The sequence below is a fragment of the Pteropus vampyrus genome, unplaced genomic scaffold, assembly GCF_000151845.1.
Source record: "Pteropus vampyrus isolate Shadow unplaced genomic scaffold, Pvam_2.0 Scaffold144, whole genome shotgun sequence".
NCBI lineage: Eukaryota > Metazoa > Chordata > Mammalia > Chiroptera > Pteropodidae > Pteropus > Pteropus vampyrus.
The window spans coordinates 3,237,722-3,256,898 of NW_011888925.1; the positions used below are offsets into that span (position 1 = coordinate 3,237,722).

A 19,177-nucleotide genomic window follows, 5' to 3' on the forward strand; every position below is an offset into this window, starting at 1 on the left:
CAGCCAAGTCACTGCACTTCTCTGAGCCTCTTTGCCATCATTCATTTATTCACCTAGAATTCAGAGGTGAGCAAGACCCTCAGAGGTGGCTTAGAGTCTGGTCTCTGCTAGGTGAGACCTCATCATCAGATGAGACGAATAACTAAATGAGATGAAGGGGGAGAACTAGCCTGGATCCTCTCAGATGGTCTTCCACCCACACCCTGGGCCACAGCCAACCAAAGAAGCCGGCTCGTTTATTTTCTCAGCTGGCCTCCCCCCACCACTCCTGGCATGGTAGCACATGTCCTGGCTGGCCGTCGAAGGTCAGTTTATCCTCTGTAAGGCTGGCTTTCAGGTAAGAAGTGGAAGGTGTTTTAGAGGTTCGGTCCCCTGATCTCCCAGCCTCCAGTGCTACACAAGTCACCGCCCTCTGGGCCCGGGACTGAGCAGCCTGATGGTCAGGAACTGGGCTCTGCGCAGTGCGGACGTGCCACCCCATGTTCCTCGCTCCCTTCTGCCCCCTTGGTCTGTGTGAATAGTGACTGTCCTCAGGGCGGGAGCTCCTTACCGTGCCTCCAAGAGGAGTGTCCCAGGTAGTTACAGCAGGGAAGGTGAGAGCCCTCCAAGTGACTATGCAGCTGAGGCATGTGCAAGAGCCCTGAATGGGGACAAGTGGCTCCGATGGGGGTCGGACAGACCTGGCACCAGATGCATCTCAGATGGTTAAGATTTTTTTTAAATGAAACCAAAAAATAAAAAAGTGCATTTGAAAAAAACCTGGGTGGGAAAAACGTAAGCAAAGGACAAAATGCAGTTGCCTTAACTGATTGCTTCGATGAGTTTCGATGAGTTTTGCACGGCAAAGCCATCCAGCGTAGTCACTCTCTTGAGCCTGTTACCTCCTCGTTTTGAGATCTGATTCTGATTTTTCACTTGGGCTGCTTCCTCCGATCCCTGAAGATGGTGCCCATCTAGACTGGGTCTAGGATTTGGGGAATCTCAGTTCATTTTCCCCAAAAGCCTACGAGGCCCATCCGGGGTTAGGCAGTCCACTGTCCCTGGTGTGGTGGCACCAGCCCTGGCCAAGCTCGTGTTGAAGCTCACGCCTTACCCTCTGCAGGCAGTGGCCCATTAAGAGGCTACCACCATCGTCAGAGCCAGAGGTACCCGGAGCCTTGTCTAGAGAAACTGGACCAGCATTGAACCAGCCAGGTCTGGCCTAGGACGCTGCCTAACTCTGAACTAGTGACCAGACAGACAGGAAATGGCGAACCAGGGACCCGGAGGGCCTTCCAGAGACTGACCTCCATCTTGGTGCACTCTGGCTGCTGCTTCCCCAGCCATGCTGCTGGTCCCCAGGCCAGGTGCTTGCCCTTCCCTGCTCTGAGGCATGCTAGGGCCTCCCCAGGCTGTGCCTGCCCACCTGGTCACCAGGCCAGGTCTCCTGAACTCCCAGTTCTGACACATGCCCTAGCCTTGGGAGCCCTACTTCCTTGGCTCCCCAGATGGGTTAAGAGCTGCTTCCTCCAGTAGCTCAGTGATATCTCAGTGTTCACTTTTGCCTTTTCAGAGATCTTATTAATAATTTTTTACATAAAATTCTCGTTCTTAAAGTAACTGATAAAGTGTCAACCTCCTGACTGGGCTGACTGATATAGGCAGGCACCAAGTCCTTATGCTGAAATTAGTTTTGAAAGAAAAAAAAATCAAGAATTTTCCTGCCTCCCATACTGAGCAACAAAATAGCTGATAATGGAAAGCTTTTCCCTATAGAAAAATTCCAGCTAAGAATACAGAACTATAATTAGAAAACCACCATTTTGCAATGCCTAATTAACGATGGAGGCAGTGATATCAATGACTGCTAAGCCATCAGGTGAAAATTGATAAACTTTATAACATCCATCTTGCCAACAATTGGACCCACATCCATTTCCACATCATTACAAGCAGAACGTGCCTCCCAATGTGATGCGGTAGCATCACCTGTGAAATGCTCAGGTTTACCTACCAGTTTCCAAGAAAAATGGAGGACAGAAGAACATATTAGACCACTAGGATGCAATCAGCCAAATCGGGCATGGGGGGAAATCTACAGGCAAATGAACTGGTTTCATCAAAAGTAAAGGGCATGAGAAAAGGTGCAGGAATGTTTAAAAAGACACAGGAGACATTCAGAGGGACATGGTGTAGACGTTTGAATCCTGAGTCCAACAGAAACATACCTGAGATAATCAGAGAAATTCGAATAGACTGGTTACTAGATATCAAGGAATTAATTTTGTTGGGTATGATACTGGCATGGTGGTTAAAAGAATCCTTATGTTAGGGATATGCATACATCTGCATGTATTATACATATTACATGTGTATGCATGTTATAATAAATACAAAATAGCAGGACACAATGAGATTAGGATTTGCTTTAAGTTACTCCAACATTAAAAAATAAAGAATATGGGGAGTGGGGATAAGGACTAGCAAAATGTCGATCATTGAAGCTGGGTGATGGGCACAGAGGGTTCATCATTTTATTCCCTCTACCTTCGAGAATGTTTGAAAATTTCCATTATAAAACTTCATTTAAAGAGAGCAAAAATGTTGGCTTAGCAACAGAAAAAATGTACATGTGTTCAGCCAAACAAGAATGTTCAGAACAGCACTATTTATAACCATCCCACACTGGAAATGACCCATATGCCCAACAGAACGGTGGATATTTATATAATGGAATGAATAATATGGGTGAATCTCACAGACATCTATGCTACTAGAAGTCAGCATGTCGTTTCTGGAGGTAGAGACTGAAAAAGCAAGAAGGGCCTGAGGGGCGATGATGTCAGAGGACAGATGATGGATGTCCCAGCTCGAACAGAGAGGAACTTCTTCCTCCACCATTTTTTTTTTTCTATTCAGCCCTCAATGGATTGGATGAGGCCACCTGCCCCGGTGAGGGGGACCTCCTCAGTCTACTAATCCAAATGCGAATCTCTTCCAGAAGCACTCACACACCCAGAAACAAAGTTTTACCAGCTGTCTGGGTATCCCTTCACCCAGTCAAGTTGACATATAAAATTAACCATCATGAGTCGCCTAAAATGGTCTAGAAGATTCCTTTTCTACTTAAACAAAACCAGTGGTTTCAATTATACACAAGTGATACTTTCTATTTATCCTGCTTTCTGTTGTTTTTCTCCTTTCTTGCTTTTCGAATGATTTCTTAATTTCTTTTTACTGGCTTGGAAATGACACACTCCAGTTCTATCCTGTCAGAGATTACCCTTAACATTGTCACATGCGTATTAACAGTCTAAACTGTTAATAGATCTCCCTTCTAACTATACAAAACTTTCAGAACCCTTTAATTATAACTGCTCCCTCTCTACTCTTATGTGTTTTAAATTTTTGTAAGAGTTTATTTGAGCCAAACTGATGACATATGCCATGCAGCAAGAGCTCAAAATGCTCCAGAGAATAACAGATTTGCAGCTTCTTTTATGCATTTGAGATGACGGAGGGGAATAAAGATTGGAGAAAGCAAGGCAGGGATTGGATTAAGTCTATTTAACATTCCGTGCTGTCTCGAGGGTGGTTGTAGTTTATTTCAGAGGTGTGTTAATTTCTGGATATGCACAGAAACAATGGACAGGGCTGGTTTAAGGCAAAGATAAGCCTTTCACTAAAAAGTTATAGGTCTGGGACGTGGCTACCTGCCATGAGCTGCCCGGTTAGGAATTTATGATCAGATCACCCTGTGAGGTCACTTTCCATAGAACCTCTTTCCTTTGTCTACAGTTCCCCCTTTTGGTCAGATAATGCAGCCTCACAGGGCTAGGAAGGCTCATTTCTAGAAAGTCTCATACTGCTAACACCTGGTAAGTGAATTCCCCCTGGGGCTGTGGAACTTGTATTACCAGGGGTGCGCCAGTCACAGCTGCTGTTGGACCCTTTGGTTGTACTGGGACTGCCATGTTACCAAATTGCATAACTCGGATGGACAGTCTGCCGTGCTGCAGCCCCAGGACAGTGGCTGGCTGCTGGTTGGACGTGCTTACTGCGACCCCTGCTGGTCGCTTCTATAAATGTTGACGGAATTCCAAGCCAGGCACGGATTATACCTCCTCACACAGGCCAAGGTCATGCAGTGAAACTATAGAGCATGCCACAGGAAGGAAGAGAGTGTTTCTCATACAAAAATTAGTAAGAACAGAGTGATACCCAGCACCATCTCATGCTTAACGACCTGGACTGGCTCATAAAGTTTCTGGTACTTGGCACCTCATTGTGAACTAGTGAGAGTTACATAACAAAGTGGATATTTTAGTATCATCAGACTCTAACTGGAGAAATTGCTGCCACTGCTGGCACTTGGTAGACAGCCTTAGACATTGCTAATGCTTTATTCGTCTCTGTGTCACCAGGCAAGGCATGCAATGTGCCTTTACACCTTCCACAGGGACTCTGGCTTCTCTTGCCAAGTGTCATCACTGGACCAAAGTGGAGCACTAACGGCCACTGTTGGTGTCCTGACTTTCAATCACACCGATGATACTACTGAGAAAACAAACCCCACTGTCTTGCATGCCTCAGGTACAGGTAGGCAGAGGTGGTTGGGTCTCGAATGAAGACAAAATCCAGGGTGCCGCAGCCCAAGTGAGCTCCTTGGTGGGTATCTGGATCAGTTGCTGGTCTCGCGCCTCCAACAACAGAGGAAGAGGCCCTACACCAAGCCAGTTTCTTTGTCCTTGGAAAGCAGCATACTCCACATTTAAGAATTTTACTAAGGCCTTTGGACCGGGCTACCAGATGAGACTAAGTCCGAATGAGCCCCTGCAACAGGAAGCTGTAGACCAATCCCTGCCACTGGGCCCCGTCTCCCTTCAGATGCCACGGACTTAGTTTCAGCTTCAGAAATTATGTTCCAGCAGCTCTCCCTGGCCCGCAGGGCATTTACATTTACGGACTTCTTCCTGTTGTTGAAAAGTGCATGCTCCCACACATATCCCCTCAGCATGTGACAGATTGGTGTGCTGGCCAGATTGCAACAGCCAGCACCTGCAACCCTCTGCCTGAGGACTTTCCCTGGCCACTGGAGCCAGTCTGCCCACACTGCTCTCCACCCACACGTGGGCTGACCCATAGCTAACGCTCCCAGGAGCAGCCCTTCACCAATGCCTGGAGGGAGGTCGTGGAAAATACCCAGCTGCCTGGCCCCTCGGGAGCTATCGCTGAAGTGTGTTAGACACTGACTCCCAAGTTGTCTATAAAGGAAATTTCCAGTATGGTCACTTGTACTTTAAACCTGCCACAGAACTGAACTTGAGCTGAAAGAAAGAACACAATAGACAGGATACGCAACAGAAGGGATACACTTTAGGAATGAAACAGAATTAGAAGACCAGATTAAGAAAATCATCTAAGAGAAAGGATTGAAGAAATAAAAAAATGTAAAAAAAGCTAAGAGATATGGAAGATAGAAGGTGCTAACATCTGAATACTAGAAATTCTAGAAAGAAATATAAACATGGAGGGAGAACATATTTGAAGAACTAATGGAGACAAATTTCCTGGAATAAAACAAATATGAAGCACCTTGGATCAAAAAAGCCCAAACAGTGCCAAGAGAGAAATGAAATTATTCAGACCAACATACACCATATAGAACTTTAAGAACATCAGTGCTAATGCTTACAAAGAGAAAAAGCACATCGCACGCAAAGGAACAATAATCAGATAGACATCGGAATTTCAATAGCAACACTGGATGCAGGAAAACAAAGTAGTATTTCCAGAGTATTGAAGGAAAGGAATTTAGAACCTAAAACTTTATGTCCATCTAAACTGTCATTCAAATATGATAGATGGGTCCCAATATACTCATTGTTACAATGAGTTAAATGGATTAAACATATTTAAAAGATAAAAGCATGAGGATGTAGGCAGATCGAAAATAAAAGGATGGAAGATGACTTATCAGGCAAAAGTACTAATGAGAAGAAATCCGGGGTAGCTACACTGACAACAGATGAAATAAACTAAGATAAAGAGCAACTGTAGGAATGAAAAGAGTCACTCCATAACAAAGCGTTCAAGTCACAAAATGAGATGGCAATTTTGAACATGTTGTATTTTAACGAAGAAATCGTTAAATTCATCTCAGGGACCCACTGTTAGTGAATGTGGATAGGTGTAGCTACCTTGGAAAACATTTAAGCACTGCCTAAAGTTGTGACAGCAATTCCTTGCCTGTCCAAGAGAAACTCTCCCACACGTACAAGAATGTTTACAACAGCAAAAACATGGAAAGAGCCTGAAGGTCATCAGCAGAGGAGTGAATGGATACATTATGATATAGTCCCACCAGGAAAATATTGACAGTCAAAACAAATGAGCTACAACAACATACGGCAATGAGGATAATCATAAAAATCTATGAAAGAAGTCAGCTCCCAAATGTGACATTTGGCATGTTAACTTTTTCATAAGGTTAAAAATACTTTCAAAAACTCTTTAAAAACACATGTAGATACAAAAAAGACATATAAAAAGAAAACAAGGGCTATGAAATTCAAGATGGTTATCGTGAGTGGGAGGACAGGGAATGGAATGGGTGGGGTAAGGCGGAGGCATATGGTTGCTTGGGTTATTGTCTAAGTCCTAGCTTTTGTGGTGGTGGGTTTGAAGGCGCTTACACTATCAAAAATAACCAACTAAATATTTAAATATAATTTATGGACCAAAAATAGAATTGTAATAGAAATTAGAAAACACTCAACTATAATTAAAATACTAGATACTTCAACCTATTGGAATGACTATTAAAAGAAAAAAACATGTTGGTGAGGATGTGGAGAAACTGGAACCCTTGTGCGTTACTGGTGGGAGTATAAAATGGTGCAGCTGCTAGAAAACATTATGGCAGTGACTACTTATAAAATTAAATAGAATTACCACACGGCACGGCAAATCTACTTCTGGGTATATGTATCCAAAAGAATTGAAAGCAAGGTCTCAGAGAGGCATTTGTGCACCCACAGTCATAGCATTATTCACAATAAAAAAAGAATCCAAATGTCCAGTGACAGGGGAATGGATCAACCAAATGGGGCATGTACATATACATAGTGGAATATTATTTCACCTTAAAAAGGAAGGAGATTCTGACACATGCTACAATATGGATGAACCTTGAGGACTGAATGCTAAGTCCTCAATAATAAGCCAGACACAAAAGGACAAATACTGTATAATCCCACTTATCTGAGGCTATCTAGTTAAACTCATAGAAACAGAAAGCGGAATGGTGGTTGTCAGGGCCTGGGGAGGGGAGTGGTTAATGGATATAAAAAACGTTCTGGAGATTATTGCACAACAATGCAGATGTTCTCAACACTACTGAACTGTACGTTTAAAAATGGCTAAGATGGTAAGTTTTTCCTTGAAAATGTAACTGATTCAAGAGCAGAAACCTAAGCAATCTATTATAAAAATCTAGAGTTAGAAACCTACCCATCCCCCAAAATGCTAGGCACAGTTGGTTTTACAGTAACAAATGCAAAAACGATATGTGTTGTGTGTGTAGAGAAATATGGTAAAATGTTATAAATTGGTGACCCTGATGAAGGGTACATGTGCTTATTTCAGAATTCTTTCACTTTTTCTTTAGGTTTGAAAATTCTCTGAATAGTTTGGGGTGGGTGAGGCGGTAAAGCTGAAAAATAATGAGCTAAGCACCCAACCAAAAGGGTTAGAAAAAGAACCAGAGAATAAATCCAAACGGAGTATAAGTACAGGCGAAATACGGCAAGAGTGGGAATTAATGAAATAGAAGAAAGCTAACAATAAGAAATGACAACAAAAATTTGGTGTTTAGAAGAGACATCAATAAATAAAATTCTGTCAAGATTGACAGGATAAGAGAAAGCACAAATAAATAATACTTGATATAAACAACGGGACATAATTTTGGATACAGTCAAGATTACAAACATAAGACAATTCTACAAACAATTTTGTGCCAATAAATTAGAAACCACATAAAAATGAGAATGTACGAAAATATTTTTCTTTGCAAATGTAACTGATTCAAGAACAGAAACCTGAGCAATCTATTATTAGTAAAAATCCAGAGGTAAAAATCTACACACCATCCCAAAAATGCCAGGCATAGCTGGTTTTACAGTCAGTTTTACCAAAAGTTTTAGAAATGTAAAACGCCAATCTTATATATACACTTGTAATGAAAATAAAAGAAAACACTCTCCAATTCAATTTAGGGGGTTGGCATAACCCTGACATAAAAACCAGACAAGGGCAGTACAGTAAAGGAAAAGCTTAAACCACCTCACTTATGAACCCGGATGCTAAAATCCCTCCCAATATCAGAAAACCAAATCCAACAATATATTGAAAAATATATCATGATTCTCTTATTCCAAGAAAGCAAGGATGTTCTAAAGTGAGGGATGGTGTCAAGATAGCACACGTTTACATATTAAAGGAGAAAAACCATGTGGCTAGCTCAGATGGCTACGTGTGCTCCTTGGCGCACTTACATGGGTGGCTGGATGACAAGAGAAGAAAGCTGGGCTGTGTGGGGAAGCCCTAGCAGAAATAACCTGGCTGCAAAGGTTGGTCCTAAAGTGACACAAGTGCAGAGTCCAAAGGGCCACAAATCTCAAACCTAACTGCGGTAGGGTCAGTACTACCAGGCTGCAAGGACCGGCCATGGCGCTGGAGGAAAGGGCCCTGAGAACAGTGGCTCGTTCTGGGAAATCTGGTCAGTCACTCATGGTTGGATTCCGCCAAAGTTGGGAAATAGAGATGGGACTCAGCTCCAGAGAACGACAAAGGAGCATGGAGAATACAAGGCCATACTTCCTTCAGGATTCTGAGCTATAACCCACAGGAGCTGAATGGCTGACAAGAGATGGAAAAGTGGGGATTAAAAGATTTGAGGGAGAAAAAAGGCTATTATGTAAGTCACAGAATCACCGAGAGCTGGAGGAAAACCTAAGGCCACGCTTATAGACACAATGTCCAAAAAAAAAAAAAAAAAAAAAAAAACCACACAGTGGGAAATAGTCAAAGGAATATTTAGAGGAAAACTTACTAGCCCAAAATGTATTCAAAAGCAAGACTGAAATGAAATAAATTAACTAAACACATGACTCAGAAGCTACAAATGAGAAATTTGAAGAAAGAAGAAAGGGCCTATAAACACACATTTTGGAGCTCAAGAAAATAAAACACATCAAACACAGGACAGATGTAGTTGGTTTGCTCTCCTCTCACCTCTTGCCTCTTTTCCTGGTGTAAGAACCTCTCTACTCCATGAGAAACACACGTCATAAAGATCAGGTGTGGCTCGTCTCACCTCCCCACAATCCCCCATCCCCTTAACTCAGCCCTGGCAACCGTGATTGCTCAGGAGAGAGCAAGTGACCAGAGCAAGACCAACTGGTCTTCCCTGAAATACATGGATCCCGACGAAGGAACTCTTTATCTGACCAAGTGTGAGCTAGAGTTTCCTGCAGAAAACACCTGCAGGGAGAAAGGGATTGATCGATCAAGAGGAGCAGAGACGGTCGGAGAACAAACGAGGACAGTCCTCATACTGGCCCGGGCCAGCTCTGCCCAACGCTCTGCTTTCAGAACTCAGGCCAATGAGCGCTGGTTTGCTTCGCCGTTCAAGTTAGATTTTGTCACTTGTAAGAAAGTCCCAAATAATAAAAATTACTACACATGACTTTTTGCCTCCAAAAGCTTAAATATACACAAAATCTGTGATTCCTAAAATGAAGTTACCACAATTGACTTTAGGATGGAAAACTGGAGCAGATAAAATGCCGCAGAAGAAATTAAAAGGCAAAGATCTACCCCTAAACAAGGCATCAAGCACAGATGTTTTTATATTCTATGAAACTTTGAAGAAACAAACAATTCATTTTCTATAAATTATTCAAGCTCGAAGAGAAAGATTAAATGTTTCTAAACCCATTCTACATGCTAGCATAATTGTTATTGAAATGAGACAAGATCATTAAAACAAAAAGTGAAATTGGTTCAGGGAAAAATACAAAAGTCCTAAATAAATATTATACAACTAATCAGGGTTTGCATCGGAATGTAAGACTGGTTCCAGCATTAGGAAACCTATTAATGAAAATTAGTAAAATTAAACAAAATCTTGTGATTATCTCAGATGTCAAAATTCATCAACGCTGGAAAAAAGAAAAAAACTCTCAGTGAGAAGGAAATACCTTTAGCCTAATAAAGTTTATGTACCAGAATCCTAAAGCAAGATTCATATTTCTTGATAAGACATGAGAACCACTCTTGCTAAGAAAGGAACAAATAAGGGCTCTATTCAACATTATGCTAGAGGTCCTGTCCTCCATAATTCACAAGGAATAAGTATAAAGGATCAAATAAATCTGCCTCTAGATGATTTGACTCTAGCCAGAAAGCTAAGAGAATCAACTGAAAAGCTAATTAGCATTAAATAATTCAATTAGATCAACCGGGTGAGCACACAAAGATGGATGGCTTTCCTATATGCCAGTGATGGTTAGAAATGTAATTTTTAAAAACCCATTCATAACAACAAATAACTCTAAAATTCCTAAGGCTAAGCTGAAGTAGGAATGTGAAAGACCCATATGAAGATGATACCTTAGAAAAGAAAGGACACGCCTCGTTTCTGGATAGGAAAATTCAAAACTGTTAAGATAGCACTTCTCTCCAAATCAAACTGAGATTTAAATTAATGCCAATGAAAGTCTCAACAGGACTTTTAAATGAAATTTAACAAGTTCATTCAAAACTTTTCATGTAAGAGAAGACATGAAAATATGAAAATTTCAAGGACGAGTGGGGCAGGGTTGAGGGAGCTGTACCAATCATGTTATAAAACCTATGTGCACACAGATCAACAGGACAGGTTAGAAATCCCAAAGAGAGCCATCTGTTTGCAGGAATACAGTTTATTTTAAAAAGGTATTTTAAATCGGTGAGGAAGGAATGACCCATTCAATAAATGGTATAGGGACAAGTGGTCATCTCTTTAGGAAAAAAGTTCTCTCTCATAAAAACCAAACTCTAGTTAAAAACAGATATACACACACATCTTTACTTCGACTGATTTTGTGTGTGTATATGTATGGACACATGCATTTTAAGTGTATGCACATACACATACGTGCAAATATATACACGTATGTATTTAAAGCTATGCTAAGTAAACATAAGAGAAAATGAAAAGCAGATAAAGGAGAAAAGGTTGGCGTTCCCTTGGAGTACAATGGGAAGTAAAGAGGAAGATCCACAAGTACGTTTTTAAGGTTGATAATGGGGTGGTGAGAGTTCCCACTAATGGCTATTTCTTGAAGTACGAGCTGTGTTAACTAGCAGGGGAAGGAGGAATTGGTGGACAAGACAGAAGAGTCGAAATACAACATTCCAGAGCAGATCTTCCAGGCAGTGCCAAGTGTCCATCTGAGGTTTGTTATTATGAATTTCAGGTAAAACAAGTGAGCCAGGTTGGCAGTTTTCTCTAACAGTTACTTGGGCACAGGCACAGAAGTGAATGGCTGGGTTGGCCCAGGTTAGGTTTTAGTAGATGAATAAAATGGAGGAAGACACGGGAATGGAAGGTGTCTGTCATGGAATCCATGTTGCACAGGGGAGAAGTGAAGATAGAATAATGGTGGGAAAGCGGCAGGGCTGGTGGATGGAGATAAAGAGTTTTTGCAAAGGGGGTAGTTGAGCGAGTAAGCAAAAAAGCCAGGAGGCGGTGACTACAGGTATTTGAATTCAAAAGCTGCTGCAATTTCTATTGATGTCAGGGGTCCAGGGAGTAGGGATGTAGACAGAGATGTGGGCAGCAGGCATGAAATAGAAGTGCATTAGTGATGGGGCTATCAAGGAACTAGAGGGTCACAGTGTTGAATGGGCCCACCAGAGGACGCAGAACAATGATATAAGGGTAAAAGACTGTAAACCGGGTAGTAAACTCTTCAATGTCTGATCAGTGATTAGAAGGGCAATGCCAGCAATGAAGAGGAAGAGTGTATAACCGGAGGTAAAATCTTCAAAGGAGAAATGGGATGATATGGTTTACAAGAGGGCTGAGGAATGATGGTCTGAGTAGCCACACGGAGGGCACCAACCTGGGGATGTACACAGCAGCACAGAAGTGGACACTCCTGCAGTCGCGGCTGACAAAAAAGGCAGGGAAAGCAGCATACAAGGCATAGGAAATTCATCCTGAGTGTTTCTCAGAGGCAAGACTAGGTCCTACAGCTGTGATCCTGAATGTCTGAATCAGTACTGACTGTGAGCAGGAAACGAGTGGGACTGTTCCCAGTTATTAAATACGTGCAAGGAGGCACAACACAGGGCCTGGCACTTACTAAAGGCCCAACGAGAGAGAACCTAGGAAAGACTCCAGCCATTTGCCATTTCCTGCCCATTCAGCCCAGCTGCCCATGGGGCTTCCACCAAGGAGCAGTTTTTAACCACTACAGGTCCCTCCTTCCTCCAGAGAGCCACTCGGACACCAGCACAAGTCACCACCCACCAGGGGTTTAATTCTCCTAGGTCAGAAGGTCAGTTCAGAGAGGGGTCCTGCCTTGTCCCCATCCGGGGGGGAAGATCTGCAGAGCACCCTGGGAACGTCCAATCTCAGAGGAGCCAAGGACAAGTCTCTGAGTGAAGTGGATCCTGGGGTCTCAGGATGCCTCCTCCTCTTCGCTCTCCTCCTCACTCTCATGATACTGTCTGCGGTTGGTATTAACGAAGAGGTCAGAATCATCTTCAGAGCTGGATTCTTCTGATGACTGTGGCTCAGTTGGGAGTTCTGGCTGAGTCTGTCTTCATGGTAGGAAAGGACAGAGTTAGCCCAGTGCCTTCTGGGAAAACCATATTTGCAATCAAGGAGCCCATATGACCAAGCAGTCAGGGCTCAGTAAGTCGGATGGGGAGACAATCAAAAGGAAGACCATATGGCCAAGCAGTCAGGGATCAGTAAGTCGGATGGGGAGACAATCAAAGCAAATGGCAAAAAAACTTGGCCAAGGAAAACAAGGTAAAGACCACCCCCTACCTCCACCTCAAAAGTTTACTAGAGCCACTATTTTTAGTAATGATTCTACTACCACCAACTAACATGCAATGGATCCACACTGCATAACAAGTACTATGCTAAGAAACCTTATAAGCGTTAACTCCTTTAATCTTTACAAGGCTCCCATTTGATAGGTAAGGAAATCCAGGCTTAAGAAGGTTAGCAGCCTCTTTAAAGTCATTTGGTTACAAGTGGCAAAGCCAGGATTTTAACCCAGCACACCTGACTTTCAAGCCACTTGCATAGCCACATACATAAGAGCTCTCACCTGGGACCCTACATAGGATAAAAGGAAGGCTCTACTTCCCCTTCAAGGTACCAAAGTCTGAACCCCTATTTCCTGTTTTTCCTACCCTCAGGCTTGATCCTCACCTGTTCCTGTTGTTGTGTTTCTCAGCCACTTCAGAGAAGGCCTCAGGCCTGTGCCAAGAGAAAACCAGGTTCAGAAAGGACAGAGAAATCTCACAACATAAAAGCTGTTTCCAGCTGTCCCTGCTTGGGGTGCCATAATCTCACAGCTAGGAAGTCGACCCCCCAGAAATCAGGCAGCTTATGATCAAGGGGAGCACCTACCAGAGCCCCTCCTTCTGCAGGGAGCGCACATGGTCTTTGCAGAGCACAAAAGAGATCTCGGCCTTCACCTTTTCTCCTTCTTCAATAGGGTCGACAATGAGAAAGTCCCCTGTAGGTAGAAAGGAGAAAAGACAGTCAGTCAGTCCAGCTTTCACTGGGGGTAGTCAAGACCACAGGAAATGGTTCTGCCTCCTAGAGGGCTACCTCTCTCACCTCTCTTGATCCAGATGTTCTTGCGGTATTTGGAGGGCATGCTCACCAGGAAGCGCTGCCCTTGGGCTGTCTCCACTTCATGCAGATTGTTCCCTGGGGTCCTGAGTACCTAGTGCAGGGAGAGACCAAGAACCAGTGAGCCTCATCTGCCAGCTCCAAGACCCACTGAGCTGCACTGTACCCTCCCCCTACCCGAGGGGCCCAACGGGAGTGGACGGGTGAGAGGCAGAGCAGCTTGTGACCAATGCTACTCACCCTCACGATCTGCTGCTGGTCGGAGGGTACCATGTGCTCCCCTAGCACCTCCTTCACCACATGCTTCCTCTTGGTGGCCTGAGACATGCTGGGTTCTGTCCAAGGCAGGTGAGGGACGCAAAGGCTGTCAACTTTTGCTCTTGAGTTTCTTGGATGGCAGGTTCAGAACCCAGGACTGTATTGAAGATGGGGAAGGGCTTTTTACTGAAGAGTGACAAAGTCCTGATTAAGAATATGGGCTCTGAAATCTAATTGCTTGGATTAAAAACCTACTTGACTATTTCCTATGGATGAAAAAAAGGGGATCTATGGAAAGTGACCTCACAGGGTGATCTGATCATAAATGCCTAAATAGGCAGGTAATGATCGATGCTCACGTCCCGTGCCTATAACTTTAGTGAAAGGTTTTTAAGCCAGCCAAGTAATACCCCTCGAAGAAGTGACCACCCTCAAGAGAGCACACAATGTCATTAACTATCTTGTAATCCAACCCCCATCTTGCTGTCTCCCATCATGTAATCTTCCTTAGATCCCTCCTTAATTTCAAGTGCATAGAGCAAACTGAAAAACTGTTATTCTCTGGAACATCTGAGATCTTGCTCCCCAAAACAGGTCATCGGTTTGGCTCAAATAAACTCTTGTAAAAATTTTCTACAGGTTGGGACGTTCCTAATTGTTCATCTGAGAGAAAAATAATACCTAACCCAGAACGTTGTTATTAGGACGAGATGATGTAAACAAAGCACTTAATACAGTATATGGCACGTAAAAATAACTCGTTATCATAAGCACTGGCATAATCATGAAAACTACATAGATGATTCCAGCACCCGCTCAGGAAGGAGTGTGAGATAAACTGTATCTTCCTCACCATGCTTTGTACATCCCCAAGTGTAGCATCGCCACACTATACAGATGCTCAATCTCCCAACACGCTACAGGCAGACCAGTTAGGAGACAACCGCGACGGCCCAAGCCAGGATCGAGTTCATTAAAGGTCGGGGGAGCTGGCCTGGTCTGCGGCCTCGGCTGTATTTCTGACTTGGGTTCTGAGGAGACAAGAACTGGCACCGCCCAAGACTGGTAGTTTCCAAAGGAAACTCCGAAGCGTCACCTCTAGTTACCGTTCTCTGCCCTCCCCGCTCCACGTCCCGGAGTAAAGACGCTCAGAGAGACCCACACTTACTTTCCGGCCCTCTTCTCCCACAGGCACTGCCTCAACGACCCGGTTCTCCAGGATGGACGCTGGGAGCGGCTCGTCCACGACTCACTTCTCAGCTGAGCCAATGAAGGCACAGAAAAGGAACCTGCCAGCGGTCACGATGGCGCCTCCGATTCCTTCCCGACTCATACAAGCCCCACGGCGCTGAGGACGACAGCCCTGCGCCTGAGTAGGAGCCCTGCGAGCGCCCTTCTTCCGGCGCTCTCTCGGAAGCCTCCGGCCACCCGCCCCCGCCTTGTCCGTCCTTCTAACTCTTCCCACCGCCAGGCCGGCCAAGACTAGGTCCTTGAGTTCCGGATGCCGTGCAGCGGGGAAATGAAGTTTTATCCACCGAGGACTCCGCTCCCTGACACCGGAAATGCTGCCTCAGAAAGAAGACCATAGAAGGCAGCCAGGCTTCTCGCGAAGCGACCGGAAAGGAGCCCCTGCTAAGGCCGCCGTGGAGGTCCAGAGCGCCTCATCTCTATGGCTCTACGCGGCTAGAAGAGCCAACTTTAATTTTTCAGGCGGTTCTTGAAGCGACCCGGAAGCGGAAGTAGGAGAAAGTTCTAGTGGGTTGAGGTATCGGCGGGAGCAGCCGTGCGGCGGGAGTAGCCGTTACAGGAATTGGAGCTGCCGGTGAGCGCGAGCCGCGGAGCACGGCCCAGTCTGGAGGCCAGAGGAGGCGCAGGGAGGAGGGGAGGAGAGGAGCCGCAATTGCTGCGGCGGGCCACAGGACGCGCCCTGGGAGACGGCTTGGCGACCGGGCGGAGAGGGGCGGGACGCGGCGCGGCAGCGCGTGGAGGGGGCGGGGCCGCGCGCGTGGGGGGCGGGGCCGGCGGAGGTCCAGGCGTGAGCCCCGGCGTGGACCCGCCGGGGCTGGGGAGCAGGTGTACGTGCTCCGGCCTGCACCTGTGCTCTGTGAGCAGCCTGTAGAGCGGGTGGGGCAGAGGGACCCTTTGTTTGCTTTGCAGGCCAGGTAAGCCGTTCCAGGCAGGGTCACTGTCTTCTTTGCCCAGCCAAGGTCACAGAGGGAGTGACACCTTCAGGGCAAGCCCTAGCTACTGACTCTGGGCATCTTTCCCCTGCCGCGCGTGCACCACCTGTTAAAGCGGGATACTCTTTCCTCTGGGGCAGTACCAAAACCCAGTTCCCGCAGGAAGTGGGAAAAGTTTGTCTATAGAGTGGTGGAGGAAAATCCTTGGACCTCAGTGTTCTTATCTGTTAAATAAGAGGAATCGATAAGCCACCATAAGGGCTGGTCTAGCTTCTTTTTAACGCGAGATTGCCAGTGAGACTTTGGGAGTTTCCGGTTTTCAGCCCTAACCTACTTTTCTTGGGATTCCTAGATTAATCCTGACCAAGATGACAACTTCTCAAAAGCACCGAGACTTCGTGGCAGAACCCATGGGGGAAAAACCGGTGGGGAGCCTGGCCGGGATCGGTGAAGTCCTGGGCAAGAAGCTGGAGGAAAGGGGCTTTGACAAGGTGTGGGGAGGTTGCATACATCTGGGGAGGGCTCCGCGGTTGGAGGGGGCAGACTGCAGTATTGCCTGGCAGTTTGGGAGTGAGGACAGTGAGTACCTTTGGGGGGCGAACAGCGGTATACGATCTGAAAAGATAGCCAGAGCCTGCACTGCCTGCTAGGTACGTGTGCTTTAAATGCTGCAGAAGTGGCCTTCTTGTTCTTAGTCCCACAGCACTGAGCAGCATGCCCTTTACTTTGCACGTTTGCAGGCCTATGTGGTCCTTGGCCAGTTTCTGGTGCTAAAGAAAGATGAAGACCTCTTCCGGGAATGGCTAAAGGACACATGCGGCGCCAATGCCAAGCAGTCCCGGGACTGCTTTGGGTGCCTTCGAGAGTGGTGTGACGCCTTCTTGTGATGCCCTCTGGGGGGCCCCCAATCCCTAGCCCCATCCTTGAGTCTCCAGAGTTTGCAGCCAAGTGGGGGCTCCTCCCCTGTCCTCTACAAAGGAAATGATTGCTGTCTACTCACCTCCGATGTCCTCCAGGGTCTTCAGGGAGTTCTCTCCCCTCACCATTTCAATTTTTGGGAATTCTTGCTCTTGCATGCATATTCCTTCTTCCCCGGCCAGTTTCGTGTTAATAATTACCAGCTTTTCTGAACGGATTCCTGGCCCCTTCCCTCATCCCCACCCTCAACTCTGGTCTGTTTTATGCTATTTGGCTTCTCTTTTGGCAGAACAGTCACTGTCGTTATAAAAACTTTTTGAATCAATAAAGTCAGTGGCCTTTAAGACTGGACTTTGTGAGTTGAAAAGCAGGTGGGCTGAGCAGCTCCACCACAACCTTATCAGTGCAGCTCGAAACTGGCAGCTTCCTCCTCCAGAGGGCAGCCACCCTCGCCACATGAGCCTCAGGCACGCACCTCTGAGTGTCTCAATCCCTTAGTAATGAGAGAGTGGGTTGATCTCTTCCTGGGATCCAGATGGGTTGTGGTGTTCCAGATGTCGAGTGAATCAACAGCTGGGACAGGCAGCACCTGGTGGAAAAGTCAATGGGAGTCAGGTACCAGGAAGAGGAGGACCGAATGTGGGTAAAAGTTCACCTAATCATGTGCCTTCCCGGTCTCTGGGAGGAGTGGGCAGGGCCCTTGCCACCTGCCCTGCTCTCTTAGGGAGGCAGAAGGAGCATGGGCATCACGGCTGGGAGGCTGAATGAGTTACACTCTTCCCTGGTATCTTTTCATCCTATTCTTGGTTGAACACTTAGCGAACCAGGCCCACAGCTAAGGTCTTTGCAAACGTTTTCTTCCACAATAAGTAATTTTCTTTCTGTTTTACAAATGAGGAAACCAGGGGTTCAGAGAGACTAATATGTCTGTGGACTTAGTGCTAGGAAGTGTCCCAGCTGTCCCTCAAAACATATCTTGGAAGCCCATGCGGCTGAGAGCCCTCTGTTCCTAGGTCAAGTCACTCAGCCTCTGTGAGCCTCGGTTTCCCCACTTGGAAAGCGAGGTCATAAGGATCAGATGACATGCTAGCTGTGCAGCACCCAGCCCTGCTTGGCTGGCAGTCCTTCAGGAGAACCTTGTTGAGGAACTTTCCTCAGACAGCTTACATACAGTCTGGTGACAGATATATGTACAAAATTTTTAGTAGCTAATAATGAAATTCATATTATAAAATACAGAAGCTAGGATAACGAGCAGATTTTCGTGATCCCAGGGTAGGGGAAAAATAAAAAGTCGATAGATTCAACTCCATTAATAGAAACTCCATTGATCTAAAGATATAAAGTGGGTGACGGACGAGACTAACGCAGTGAGAAAGGATATTTGCAACACAAACGACAAAAGACTGTATCCAGAGCATGTGCATAACTGCAGTGAAGAAAAAGCAACAGAAAGTTGGGTAAGAGACCTGAAAGCAGACGTGAGAGGGACACCGAAATGAAGACTCAGCTGTGAAAAGGTGCCCAGTTACATTAGTGCTCAGAAATGCAAATGAGGTGCGGTCAGACTCTTGCTAGGTTGGCAGAAATTTTAAAGCCAGACCATACCAGGTGCTGATGAGGGAATGGAGTGACAGGAACTGATATCCAGCTGGTGGGAATGTAAATTGGTCTGAACACTTAGGAAAAACAGTTGGGCGTTTTCTGAAAAAATGGAAGACCCACCCTGTGACCCAGCACTGCCGCTCACACCTGCTCCAGTACCTTTGTGAGCCTTCGCAGCAGCTTGTTTATGACAGCTCCCAACTGGAAGAACTCTGATGGCTGTCAAGATCTCGAACATGGATTCATGACATCTATGGCACAACAGGCGAATCTCAGTACAGAGCAAATATCAAGTAGCGTGATTCCA

The 19,177-nt window shown here is 45.5% G+C and overlaps 2 protein-coding genes across 7 annotated transcripts; one reads left to right on the plus strand and one right to left on the minus strand.

Annotated features, from left to right (window-relative positions):
• Positions 1-10,951: 10,951 nt before the first annotated feature.
• On the minus strand, positions 10,952-15,597 carry EIF1AD (eukaryotic translation initiation factor 1A domain containing). 4 transcript variants are annotated; one of them, XM_011368882.2, is made up of 7 exons: positions 15,336-15,597; positions 15,021-15,198; positions 14,150-14,324; positions 13,895-14,003; positions 13,682-13,790; positions 13,481-13,528; positions 10,952-12,851 (listed from the first exon to the last, which is right to left on the minus strand). In XM_011368882.2, exons 3-7 carry the CDS (start codon positions 14,234-14,236, stop codon positions 12,584-12,586), a joined length of 621 nt encoding a protein of 206 aa, XP_011367184.1. In that variant the 5' UTR covers positions 14,237-14,324; positions 15,021-15,198; positions 15,336-15,597; the 3' UTR covers positions 10,952-12,583. The 4 variants fall into 4 exon arrangements, with proteins under 4 accessions (XP_011367184.1, XP_011367183.1, XP_011367187.1 ...); XM_011368881.2 differs by lacking the exon at positions 15,021-15,198; XM_011368885.2 differs by lacking the exon at positions 15,021-15,198 and having other exon boundaries at positions 10,952-12,855.
• A 178-nt stretch (positions 15,598-15,775) lies between these two features.
• BANF1 (barrier to autointegration factor 1) lies at positions 15,776-17,609 on the plus strand. Of its 3 annotated transcripts, none has more exons than XM_011368876.2 (3): positions 15,776-15,989; positions 16,700-16,838; positions 17,043-17,609. In XM_011368876.2, exons 2-3 carry the CDS (start codon positions 16,716-16,718, stop codon positions 17,232-17,234), a joined length of 315 nt encoding a protein of 104 aa, XP_011367178.1. In that variant the 5' UTR covers positions 15,776-15,989; positions 16,700-16,715; the 3' UTR covers positions 17,235-17,609. The 3 variants fall into 3 exon arrangements, with proteins under 3 accessions (XP_011367178.1, XP_011367180.1, XP_011367182.1); XM_011368878.2 differs by having other exon boundaries at positions 15,785-15,989; positions 17,088-17,609; XM_011368880.1 differs by lacking the exon at positions 15,776-15,989 and adding an exon at positions 16,182-16,329 and having other exon boundaries at positions 17,088-17,609.
• Positions 17,610-19,177: the final 1,568 nt, after the last annotated feature.